Raw genomic sequence first — 13065 nt, forward strand, 5'->3', positions numbered from 1 at the left:
AAGTGTATCAGTATTATGTAGCGATTCTAAATATACTTATAGGCTATATAGAACTTTAAATGTTTTAAAAATAATTATTTCATTATAACCTCCAAGGCATGACTGCAACTGAACACAGACAGACACTTGTCCAATTGAACAAAACAGAATGTAGGTACTGTATACTACACAGTCTCATTTCTGTTACCCCCAAGATCTCCACCACATTCAGGACTTGGAAAAACACATTTCTTGCAATGCATCTCAGCTCACACTTTGCAGCTGTCTCAGTTTCTGATTAAAAAAACATTCTTTATCGCATTTAGTGTGAAAGTGTATATAGAGTGCAAAATGGAGTTGGTTTTCAGTGCTTATAGATTGCAAGATAAAGTGATTCTTTTATGAGCACAAAGACTTTCGAAAGCAATGTTCCACAGCTGTGAAGTATCCACTGCTCCAGAAAATCACATTGCTGTTGATTGATACTTCAGCAGTGTAGAAATTGAGCTGTCTGAGAAAGGACTGTCTGCCTTGGAAAGGAGGCTCTACTTCATTTAATTTCATTTGCAGCAAGATTACTGTAAATGTATAACTGTGGTGGTGCACAGAAGCCCAGGGACAAGCCAACAGCATGTCCTCCCCAAATGTGAAGAGTAGTAATACCTCACGTACTCCCTTTAGCTATTGGCTTACCCCTGTACAGTACAACAGCTAAGAGGAACTTTGATCAACCAAAGTGCCCCTTACCTCCATTCAGTACCTTCCATTTGTTAAAATTACTGAAAGGAACTGTAAATGCAATTAATAAGTATTGGCCTGTGAGGTGAGTTGAGTTTACCCGTCTCCTACATGTGACCCAGCAGGTGAGCTACAGTGCATTAGTAAACCAGATTTAGCTGGGGCGTCTCTGCCCTTCAGCTCCGCAGGCATTTTCAATGCAATCAGGAATGGAACAGGAACTCTAATACGTGACTGGGAGTTGTTCTTATTCACTCCACTATGTTACTTTATATACAAATTAGCAAAATAACCATTCTAAAAAAAAGCAACCCCAGATTTATACCACTGTGATCTAAATCTTCCCAGAAATGTCATTTTGCTTAGTCACAAAGCCTAAGGAGCTCCATGAAGTTACATATGGGTTTGTAAGCATTTATATTTCAAAATGTCACTAATTAGGGACACTTAATGTGACATGTTGTTATCTTATTTTTTACTTGGCAGAGATGACAGGTAATGGCTCTTTTACTTTTTAACAGGGATATCTAATGATTTTTCTGTCCAATGTCCGCTGGTTTTTGTCCCACCTGAGCTCTTTGTTACTGTTGGACTAATTAGCTCAATAGCAGCAGACTTCTGATACAATTAAACAGGTTACGTTTAACAGTTAGCTGTATCTTGAGTGAAGAATGCTGTGACTCATGTTGGAACAAAATCTAGAAGGTACTAGTTCTTAGAGGGTCTCAGCGCAAGACCCCTGCTCTAGAACAAGTGTGAAATGATTAATACTAAAGGACTGGACATCGCCCGGTGAGGCACAGCACTCTGATAGCCGAACAGGGACAGCTGAATTTCAGAATCAGGCCATGGATATTACGACATGTAAAAGAGGAAGGAAAGTATTGTTATCTCTGTGGCATATAAGCTATCTTAGGAATGAATCTTCTTTAAACAGCATTGTCTAGGCAGTGAGCTACACACGTGAGCTGCTGTGTTGAAACTTAAGCCTTCTGTTTGAAATCATTCTAAACTACTGTGCTACTGCAGTGCCCATGAAATGTTTTAGCAGTTACCTAGTAATTACATACACCTTTGTTTTTTATATGATCTTGTAAATAGCCCAACCTTTATGAAGCAGATTATTATTATTATTATTATTATTATTGTTATTATTATTATTACATCAAGTATATAACAGAAGTCCTCAGAGAAGAATAGGCTCTGGCCCTGCTGGTATGGGGGTGGATCGTTGTCAGCAAAGCGCAGGCCTCACAGGGATGACAGTGATTGAAACAATGGCCTCCCTTTGCCCGACAGACGCACGACGCTTCTGTCCAAGAAGAGAAGAGCAAAATCTCGACTCACGAACCACGGGCTGCCATTGACGACAGGGACCATTTCGTTGCGTTTCATGCATATGTATGCCTCCGCTTGCACCGGGCCACCCCGACAGTTCACATGGGGCGCTCGTTACCGCTACAGCAGCTTGGCAGTGGCCGGCTCGCGCGCTATCGGGGTTCAAGCTCTTCGGGCTGTCCGCTGCCTCCTTTCGGGATGGGTCCCCGAGGCTGCACCACCCCGCTCTACTTCCGATGTCCCTGCCTTGGCCGTCCCCGTGTGGATCAGGCCGGCTCCGCCGCGGCACGCAGGTGTGCACACAGCTGGCGCAGGAGTGGGCTCCGAACACGTGGCTCTGTCGGAGCAAGCCATGAGTCCCTTTGCCAGTCTGGGATGTGTGTGGCCGCCTACGTGAGTGGAGAAATCCTTCAGCACAAAAAAGCAGGCGATGAGTGCTCTGGGGAAAGGGGTCTAATTAATCAATGTTAGGGAAAAAAGCAACTGTATTAGGGTATAATATTTTTACTGATTTTGTCCGATTTATATTCTCGTTTGTCAAACTGTACAGATAAATGTAAGCTACTGCAATTCCTAGAGAAGGCACACTGTGATGTGATTTATTAAACACAGAATGTATCACTGTTGATGTTGTCAACTTTTTCTAATTATTATTATAAAGCTATTTTTAGCGAAAGAAATGACATCAGAGTTTGCGTCTTCTTTTCTACCGCTTGACACTTTAATCTTTCATAACGGTCTTTGACGGAGCAGCAGCTGACATCACACTTCTCAAGGATAATAAGGAAAGAGATTAAGGGCAGCCATAAGTTGAATATAAAAAGATGCCATTTGAACTCCCTTCTGTGTAGTTGGATGTGAAGTGATGGTGTCTTTGAGTGAAACTGTTGTGAGAGAAACTTGCATACAAAATCCTTTCTGCTTAAAATCATAATTACATAGCACTTTCAATCCCAAAGAATCGCTTTTCAAATAGAAGGGGACCCACTTCATTCAGCAGGTCAGGATAAGAAATGGGAAAATGCCTAGCTGCTTGAGTTAAGAGGGATGAACTTTAGGGAGGCCAGACTGCAAAAGAGTCGAAAGGAATTGAGCTGAATTAATACCCAAGACCACTATGATCAGGGCTGCAGGGTTTGAATAAAGCAGTCAGGATCAGTTTAACATCTTATTCAAAAGAAGACACTTGATTGCACAAAGATTACTCTTTGCAGTTCTGGTCTAGCGGGAAAAGTGCCACCTACTGGTCCACCAACACTACATAGACCGGCACCTGGTTGTTCTTAGAGCTCTGCGAAGGTGACACCGCCTTTGTTTGTGTTACGTTTGTGCTGCTTTTGTTCTCGGTGTATAGCACCTTTAGCACCTTCTTTTTGCGGGGACGTGAAGTCAGAAAGGCTCAAGCAAACTGAACTGGTCTCATTCGTTTGTGCTTCATTTGTGCTGTTGAAAGTAGCGTGTGAGGTACTTGCGTTTCTTAGATATAGCACCCTCTTTTTTTCCGGGAAGTCACACCGTTCTCGTTGTCATTGTGGGGGGGGGGGGGGGGGAGGGCTGAGGCCTATATCTCGGGGACAAGAGTGGCACAAAGGATACTTTCAACAGCACAAACAAATGTGTGGGGGTTTCATTATTTGTGCTATTTGCAGTAGGGCCAACTTCACAGAGCCTGGCCTTAAGGGTCCCTGTGACAGTACCAGCTACGCCAGCAATGGCCAATCTGGTCCCTGTGACGGTACCAGCTACGCCAGCGATGGGCGGTCTGGTCCCTGTGACAGTACCAGCTACGCCAGCAATGGGCGGTCTGGTCCCTGTGACAGTACCAGCTACGCCAGCAATGGGCGGTCTGGTCCCTGTGACAGTACCAGCTACGCCAGCAATGGGCGGTCTGGTCCCTGTGACAGTACCAGCTACGCCAGCAATGGGCGGTCTGGTCCCTGTGACAGTACCAGCTACGCCAGCGATGGGCGGTCTGGTCCCTGTGACAGTACCAGCTACGCCAGCAATGGGCGGTCTGGTCCTGGAGGGCCTGCATGTCTGTAGGTTTTCATTCCAATTCAGCTCTTCACCTAAATCAGCTCATTACTGACTTAATGCAACCAATTTAGCTCCTCCCCGGATTGAAAGGATCTACAAAACCTGCAGGCACTCCAGCCCTCCAGCACCAGGCCTGGTCTCTTCTGGACGAGGCCCAGCCTTGCCTGGCTCCCGAGATCTGACACGACCTGGTCACCGAGTGGCAGCCCTGCTGTACAGGACAAACAAGAGGAATCTCTTTGATCCATCTATTTCCTAGTGGTTGTTTAAGAGCAGAGGTGTCAAACTGATTTCCTGGAGCGCCTAGTGTCTTCTGGCTTTTGTTTCATTCTGAATAGACAGTTCAACAAGATCATAATTTTCCGACACATGGCCAAGATTTTTCTGAAACCGGTTTCGTTGTCCAACCTCTGAGTAATCAGATTTCATGGCAGAGCTTTAAATCGCTTCCCTTGACTACTCTGCCATCTGACGTTTTTTTCTGAACTGCAGTCGTCCCTGATACCTGCAGAGATCTTTACTAGGTATTTATATGTAGAAAAAAATAACTTTAAAGCTGATGGAATTTTTAAACATTAGTGATAAAAAGTTCTCCAAAGTATTAATATTAGTAATTCGTTTAAGAGGGCCAATATTAGCCGCAGAGATTTAAGCTCCGAGTTTGCAAGGAGGCCCTAGCTAGAGTTACACACACAAAACGCTTATCAATCCCACTCTGTTTTTATTAATTTTGTCCTTGAGACCGTCCGTCCTACCGAACGAAAGGAGAGTTGGCTTTTTTTATACCCTTGAGTCATTGGTGCACAAAAGGACTTTGAGAGGATTTCCCACAAGAATATTTTCGTCCCGTGTTACAGCTTCTACACAGGAACCGACTTTTCAAACCAGCTCTGAGCGGGTCGAGGGTGGAGGGTGGCGGCCCGGGGGCGTGGTTAACGGCTTTCGTCATCACATTGCGTCGGTTAACGCACAAGCCAGAGAGGAGAAGGCGGCATTTTCTGAGATGCTGCTGCAGAAAAAGAAAAGTTCAACGGAAGATCTGCGACTTTTATTGGTACGGATTCCAGCGTTCAGGGAGAGCGGCTGCCCTCTTCAATCTGAACTGAAAAGGTAGATTCTCGAAGTTTATCTGGGGACATAATGAGCATAAATTGAAACCCAAAGCACGAGTACAAACAGCTAACTCCTGAGTGTACTTCACGCACGCTAACTTGAGACTGTACGTGTAAGTCGCAGGTGACGTCATGTGACTTAGCCGGGTTAATGCATTCGTTAACACTGAGCCCTGACTGTGGCCGTGTCGTGTCCCGATTAGTTCTCGCATGGCGCCAAGTCCTTCCTCCATGACCGTGCTTCTGTGACGTAGAACAAGCGTGGACTTCAAGTGCGAGAGCATTCGAGGGCGCATCGTTATAAAAAGAGCAAAGGGCATGATGTCACTCGCGGTTGCACGGCTCAGGGTCAAAATGCTTTCTGTTGTTGATGATGCTGCTTTTTCAGTGGCTAAGTGCACGTCGGCAGATAATTGTTTTTTTTAAAAGAAGTTTTCATGCTCCGCTCGCAGCTTGATGAAATTGAATTTAATCTCGTCTGTCCCTGCATCAAAGTAGTGATGCATCGTGTTCCTTCGTGTTGAGCAGGCTCCACTCCACAGGCGAAGTAAACTAAGAAAGACTTGTCAATATCGGTCTCTGTTCATTCAGGGCTTTGTATTACTAATTGCATTCCTGGAATACATACAGTATGAATATAAAGTAGCCTAATGAGAATGTGTTTTTCATAAAATATGAATTTTAAAACTGTGAAATTTTACTAACGTAAATATTTTATTCTCCATGGCATCTTCTCTCTGCTTTGATAGGCTAGAACATGAAACATCACTGTTCCACGACGAACTGGGGGTGATTCCCTTCAGTGGAGAAGGGTGCATTGGGGTGCTCGTTAGCACCCTTGTGACACACAAATTTAGAAATGGGACACCCTGAGCCCCTGCAGACTTGAGCGACAACGTGCTCTTTCCTCCTTGTTTCTCGCTGTGGGTACTGGTAACTTGCAGTAAATGATTGCACAGCTGCTGTTATCCTGCGATCAGGGCGACGCCCGTCTCTGAAAGAGCCACAGGAAGTCAGCCTGAACAGAAATACCGTGCGTGGTTGGGTAAGAGCCTTCGCCACCGCCACCAAAAAACAGACGCTGTCTAGCGGACCGTCTCGCTGAATCAGAATGACAAACAAATACAGACAAAAATGACAAAACCTCTCTTGACAGTTATCAATTTTGTGATTTCACTTCACAGATAAAAGGCACCCCACCCTCAGACCTGTGTGCCTGGCTCACACAGACACAGAATCAGCAAATTCTGAGTCTCCGCTGGTGAGCAGAGGACGTCCATCACTCCAGAGGGGAACTCAGGTGGTGAGCCTCGAGTGCCTTTCTCTTCCTGTGTGCACGTGGGCCTACTCACCTGCCCCATCTCCATCTCCCTAGACCTGCTTGAAGGAAGTCTCAAGCTGCATCCCACCAGGACAGCTTGTTCAGTAAGCGTTGCCTTCTCTGCTCCAGGCAGAGTGTGTGTAAAGCCAGATTAGACTCGTCCAGATCAGAAAAATGGCAGATCCCTGTTTGAAACCCTGTGGCTGATTTTGACACCCTTATCCCGGATCCATTCATGGAGACCCATTCCCTCCTGCCAAAGACTTGCCCAAATCAGCCCTTCACCAGTAGTGATCCCAGTACACATATTTCTACCGACTGGCATTTTCTTAATCTACACTTTTGACCACATCTTTCTTTTCTTTTAACTTTTGTCATTTTGTTTTGTTTTGGAGATGGGTTGCTGGAGTGGCTTTAAAAGTTTGGGGCCAAAGTTAATTGACCTGAGTTTGGCTCCGCACCGTGCCGTTATAAGAACTTTTACTCGTTTAAATCCTTTTTTTGCATGGTGATCAAATGAATTAGCTTAATCAAATTTCATTCAGTGTTTGCATTTGAAAACTTCAGCGGTACAAATTTAAAATAACAGGCTTTCTGGTTAGTGCTGATTTGCAGTGGGTGGTATTTAGTGGTATTATGGTCAGTTGTATTCACTACAAAGAAGAGGAAGTGCCTGAGATATTCAGCAGGCCCTCTTAGTTCCATTCTGTCAGAACATGTTTGTTATTTCATATTGTGAATACAGCTGCAGAGCCATGAACAAGTACCTGCCCCCTTCCCAAGTTCCTCTGTTATTGTGAAGTTTTGACACTGAATGTTTTCAAGTCTTCAACCAAAATCTAATATTGGATAAAGGGAACCTGAGTGAACAAATAACACATTCTTTTTACTTATTTCATTTATTTAATGAAAGTTATCCAACACCAACTGGCACTGTGTGGAAAAGTAATTGCCCTCTAGTTAAATCAACCCTATTAAAGGGATAATTAGAGTCAGCTGATTGAACACAGCCAGGCTTGATTACAGCCAGCCCTGCTCAATATAAACCTCACTTACTGTATTTTGACCCTTACCGTCAGAGTCAAGGTGCCAGCACAAAGATTCAACAAGCACATTGTGCCACAATCAAAGAAAATTCCTGAAAAGATCAGAAAAAAAGTTGTTGATATCTATCAGTCTGGAAAGGGTTACACAGCCATTTCTAGGGCTCTGGGACTCCACCGAGAGCCATCATCTCTAAATGGAGAACACTTGGAACAGTAGTGAATCTTCCCAGGAGTGGCCGGCCAGCCTGCCAAAATTTCTCCAAGGGCGCAGCATAAAAATCATCCAGGAAGTCACAAAGGATCCTAAAAAAACATCCAAAGAACTGCAGGCTTCTCTTGCCTCGGCTAAGGGATGCTTTGCTACCTCAGGACCTGGACGACTTGCCATAATTAAAAGAACCAGGAATTCTGCTCTGTATCAGAAAATTCTTAAGGAGAATAGCCGGTCATCCATCCAAGAGCTGAAGCTGAAGCGTAGTTGGGTCATGCAGCAAGATAAGAATCCAAAAAACAAAAGCAAGTCCACATCAGAATGGCTAAAAAGAAGCAAAATTAAAGTTTTGGAGTGGCCTAGTCAAAGTCCAGACCTAAAGCCAGCAGGGCCTGAAACGAGCAGTTCATGCTCGAAACCCTACCAGTGTTTCTGAATTAAAGCAGTTCTGCAAAGAAGAGTGATCTAAAATTCCTCCATAGCGATCTGAAAGACTGATATTGAATTATAGGAAGCGTTTGGTTGCGGTCATTGCAGCTAATGGTGGCGCAACCAGTTATTAAGTTATTAAGATGTTAAGTAATGGCAATTACTTTTTCACACAGGGGATATGGGTGTTGGATAACTTTGTTTATTAAATAAATTAAATCATAATTAAAAAAGTCCTATTTGTTCACTCAGGTTCCCTTTAGCTTATATTAGATTTTCTCTAAAGATCTGAAAACATCCAGTGTGACAAATATGCAATAATAGAGGAAATCAGGGGGCAGATACTTTTTTACGGCACTTTATTTTGAGTTTTCTAATGCAGAAATTAAAAGAGAGAAGGGACGAGAAAGGAGACCCATAGCCAGTCTTATAAACAACACTTTTTATTCATTAAAGTGACAAGCAGTAGAGTTTACACATTTTACAACAGGCCATTGCTTCAGTCTGTTTTCTTTACTGCTTTTCTTCACACTAAAATATTCTAATATTGTGCTCCTGTTATTAAACAGTGTTCACTTGCCAGCTTCCTTAGCTATTTTATTTAGAAAGTTATATTTTATTTACACGTATGGAAGCAAAAATTACTGTGCTGTGGATGTGTTTGAGTTCAGAATTAGGTCAAAAAGTTTTGAAAGCCAAACTATTTATTTCCCCCCTTTTTGCTAGCTTTCCTGTCTATATTTAAAAAAAACAAAAATAAAAATTATATAATACACTGTACGTAAGATATGTATAACAAGATTTTGTGCACTACACAGTATGATGCAGGCATGCTACTTATAAGAACTCATTCATGAAAATGTTCAGGTTGTCCTTTTAAATCAGTAAAATCACAGCCCAAAGTTAAAAGTTTAAGCTTTGCAGTTGAACTCCAACCAACCATAAAGGGCAAAAACCTTCACCTCTTTTTCTTTATTTGATGAAAAATAATACACCACGCTTTATTAATTAGTCCACAGAAAGCACAGAAGCTTGAGTCAACGTGCTTTCATGATGGTTGATTCTTTAACAAAGCAGAAATAATTACACTCGTTCAGGCTCCGCTCTGCTACCCTGGCATCTGTACCTCGCAGATATCATTTTAAAAAGTGGCACTTGTGCCAGAATAGGCATTGCATAGATTGTGGAGGTGAGAGCACCTCCTCTGTGTCTCCTCTGGGCGTCTGCTTGGGAAGCCCTGAGCTGGGATTCTTGTTGTGCAACGGAAGAGAGTGTTGCAGTCCTTCTCCATCTTTGCTGGCCCACATGGCACAGTGTTTGTGAGGGACTGGAGCCAGACAGCTTGCAAGTGTCTTAAGATATGACTTCCTTAGCTGTACTTGCTCGAATTAACCTTGCTTTTGTAACATACTGCTATGTTTTGCTTAACAATTTAAACTAGCACCCAGGTGAACCTCTAGTAATGTAATGCTCTTTATTTATAATGCTAATAAATGGCAATAAAGCACAAAGCTGTGGGTTATGGAACATACAGTAGATTTGCACACGCCATTGGGGTCAGGTGAAACATTTCTAGACCTCTCTGGAGACACCCTTAGTTTATTTAAGCAGACCTTTGAAGTCCTGGGGACTATAGGTTGAGAAGAGCAGCTCTAAGAGCAAATACTGCTGCTGGTGGCTGATCTGCTAGGGAGCACGTACCGCTGCTGGGCCTTAGGAGGTTTGCAGCTGCTGGCAATGTCTTGGGAAGCTGAGGAGGAGGCCAGGAGAGCCCGCCCTAGCCCTTGCCACAGCTGTGTCAGCTCCTGGCGGAAGTGGCGTACAGAGAAGCAGTAGATGAAGGGGTCGATGCAGCTGTTGATACTCAGGAGGGCAGTGTGAAGCCGGTGCAAGATGTTCAGAGTAGATGGAAACTCGCAGAGATTCCCAGGCGTCCGATTCAGGGACCATATTCCTAAGGTGATATGAAATGGTGCCACACACACCACGAAGACCAGGAGCATTGCCAGAATCATGGCTTTGGCCGTCTGCCGGTGGGCGCCATGCCTGGTTTGACGGACTCTCAGGGACCTGATGATGGAGAGGCAGGAGGTGGCGACTACAATGAAGCAGCCAGTGAAGAAAATGCAGGCCGCCAGGGAGTAGGCTGTGCTCTCAGAGAAGGCCTCAAAGCACTTGGTCTTCCCAGCTTGAGCAGAGGAGCTTTGTTTGGTCACCAGGCTGGGCACAGCACAGCCCAGCCAGAAGACCCATGTGAGAATACAAACCAGAGATGCTCCTCTCTTCCGGAGAATGGGCCTCTTGGGCTGGCTTTTCCTTAGGATGCAGTAGCGATTGATGCTGATGAAAGTCATGAAGGAGATGGTACAGTAGGTGGACACATAGTAGAGGGAACCAGCCAGTCTGCAGCTGATGTCCCCGAAAAGCCAGTCCCCTCCCCTGGAGTAGTACGACACCCAGAATGGCAGGGTGATGTTGAACATGAGGTCGGCAGCTGTCAGGTTGATCAGGAAGATGCGCACAGCTTTCTTTAGCCGTTTCCCATTTCTACAGAACACCACCAGTGCCGTGATGTTGCCCAGCAACCCCAGAACAAAAACCAGGGCATAGACCACTGGCACTAGTACATATGTCACAGGGTCGTACACCTCACAGGAGGCAAGGCTAGGACTCATCTCCAAGGTGTCAGACGCCAGCCACTCGGTGTTGTTCTTCATCATGGTCTTCAGCTGCAAAATCAAAAATGGAAGTGGTGCTTTAGTGCTTTTGGTGGTGTTCACCTGTCCTTCTAATAACATTGATTTTCTGTACGAGTCTTGAAAGGGTCATCGTTGTGAATGAGAATTGGGTTCTCGGTTTGCCTCGCCTGGTCAAACTGAAGGCATGCAAACAGGAAAAAAAGAGAGAGAATGCATTCAGGTGAGATCAAGAGAGCAGAACGTGTGACTGCAGGTTTTTACTTATGCTTTTGATTCGTTCTTTTAATTAAAATCCTTAAATGTTGTTCCCCCCCCCTGCATGGCAGGGTCCTGCCCTGTCTCAGTACTGTTCACATGATGCTCTCGAATCTCCAGCTCCATGCTGCGGGCAGGGAGGCTTAAAGTGCTGATGTGGTCAAGCCCTTGCTGTGCAGAGCCTCTGTCTGATCTTATCCTGGGGGTTAAAGCTTGGAGGATGTGTCTCCAGTGGCAGGAAGGGAGAAAGGGTACGTTGTGTTCTTGTTTAGTATCTTTAACCTCACGCTACAAAAAAAAAAACACAAAGCCTATTACGGGGGGATTGAATTGTAAGTTTAGAGGAACAAATGGCATAGCAGCCGTGGAGCAGTCATCATCACTTTCTCCCACTTCTAATAATAACCATGATGTCATTCAGTAATTCTGCTGTGTTACTGACACTCGAAATGAGCACCGCTGTTGTGAAGGCTCAAATACACTGAGTGCCACAGGGGAAAGAAGTGAATGAACAGCTCCTCACACACCCGTCCGGAAAGATGTTTCTTCTTAGTGGGAGGCTGGATTATGCCTGGCTGGGCAGTACCCAGTGACGATAATGGTGCTTTGCTTCTGCGAAACTGTGGGATATTAGAGGATTCTCCCTCTGGATCCCTGTATCACTGTATTTGCATCTGTATGCAGTGTTAGACTCAAACACAAATATTCAAGACTATAGTAAAATAATAATGAAAAAAATCCTTCTACGTTGTCAGCTGGAAAGGCATTTTCCTAATGGGATAAGTAAAAAATGGGTTTGGTTCTGTTTTCTTAAGGAAAGTTCAGAAAATTCTCCAAGTTGAATATGGTTGAATTTTAGCTAAGCTGACTATTACCTTAGCCATTAAACATCAAGGTGAGCAGCATATTGAACTCATGAGCTTTGGCACGCTTTATAAAAATACAAGTGAATATAAGTTATATCAAAAAACATCTAACATCCTGAAAAACCAAAATAATTGAATTTAAAGCCGAGCACAGCAGGTTACTGCTATCTAATAGGGCTTTTCGACAGTTGTGTGTTGTTTGTAGTGAAATAAAAAATGTAATTCCCCTAGAACATGCTTCTATATTTAATGTTTAAGAATGTCCGAAGGTAGAGTTTGTCAAAATGTTTTGGAAAACAAGGCATTACTGCACTGCTTACTCCTTGTTTTCACACAGCTGAAAAAGATTTTATTTGGAAAAAAAATATTTAAATATTTAAACCTTTATGCATCACATACTGTCTTCTGTCTTTCTTTTTCGCTATGTGTGTATATAGCCACAGACCAAAGTCTCGCTGCCTAATCTCTGCACCCCACAGCATTAATAATAATAAGTCATAAATACGTGGATTCTGCATTATATTCCTTCTGTATTTACTGTATTTCTTACAAGTGATAGAGTAAATAGCAGGGTTTGAATACTTAGTTCTACAGCTACATATTTATAAAAAATTCAGATTAAGAATTGCACCTGCTGTGTAGAATAAAGATGTAATAATCAAGCTCTCACGAAGCTGCGCGCTGGCCTGAGGTTTGCCTTCTGGTTAATGGGACTTGTGGCTGTGCCACAGCTCCACCACTGCGCCCTGCTGCTCGAGCCGGCTTCTGCTTCGTGGCTTACCCTGAAGTAGGCCTGGCCTGCCTCCTCCCCACTGGTGCGCAGGTGAAATGCTGCCTTCGTTGCCATCGGTTCGCCTGATCGTCCTGTCTTGAGCTGAGGAACAAACAACCGCTTCTCTTTTTCACCACCGTCTCTTTCTTCCTCTCCCTCCTCTCACACGTGTGTATTTATACAAAACATGCACCAAAAGGATGTGGTTTCTGTCTTTCTGTGCCTTAAAAGCGCTTTCAGGTTTTTTTGTGAGGAGTTGCTA

The 13065-nt window shown here is 44.0% G+C and overlaps 1 protein-coding gene and 1 long non-coding RNA gene across 2 annotated transcripts; one reads left to right on the plus strand and one right to left on the minus strand.

Moving 5' to 3' along the window:
* The first annotated feature begins 5072 nt into the window (after window positions 1-5072).
* Window positions 5073-8253, plus strand: LOC148820369 (uncharacterized). Its single transcript, XR_016094135.1, has 3 exons — window positions 5073-5202; window positions 5954-6249; window positions 6389-8253. It is a non-coding gene; the product is annotated as an uncharacterized LOC148820369 (long non-coding RNA).
* A 289-nt stretch (window positions 8254-8542) lies between these two features.
* Window positions 8543-12087, minus strand: LOC148820370 (platelet-activating factor receptor-like). The gene has a single exon (XM_088932826.1). The coding sequence runs from the start codon at window positions 11007-11009 to the stop codon at window positions 9864-9866; it is 1146 nt and encodes a 381-aa protein (XP_088788952.1). The 5' UTR covers window positions 11010-12087; the 3' UTR covers window positions 8543-9863.
* Between the last annotated feature and the right edge of the window lie 978 nt (window positions 12088-13065).

Source organism: Atractosteus spatula, chromosome 14, assembly GCF_055471065.1.
Source record: "Atractosteus spatula isolate fAtrSpa1 chromosome 14, fAtrSpa1.hap1, whole genome shotgun sequence".
Taxonomy (NCBI): domain Eukaryota; kingdom Metazoa; phylum Chordata; class Actinopteri; order Semionotiformes; family Lepisosteidae; genus Atractosteus; species Atractosteus spatula.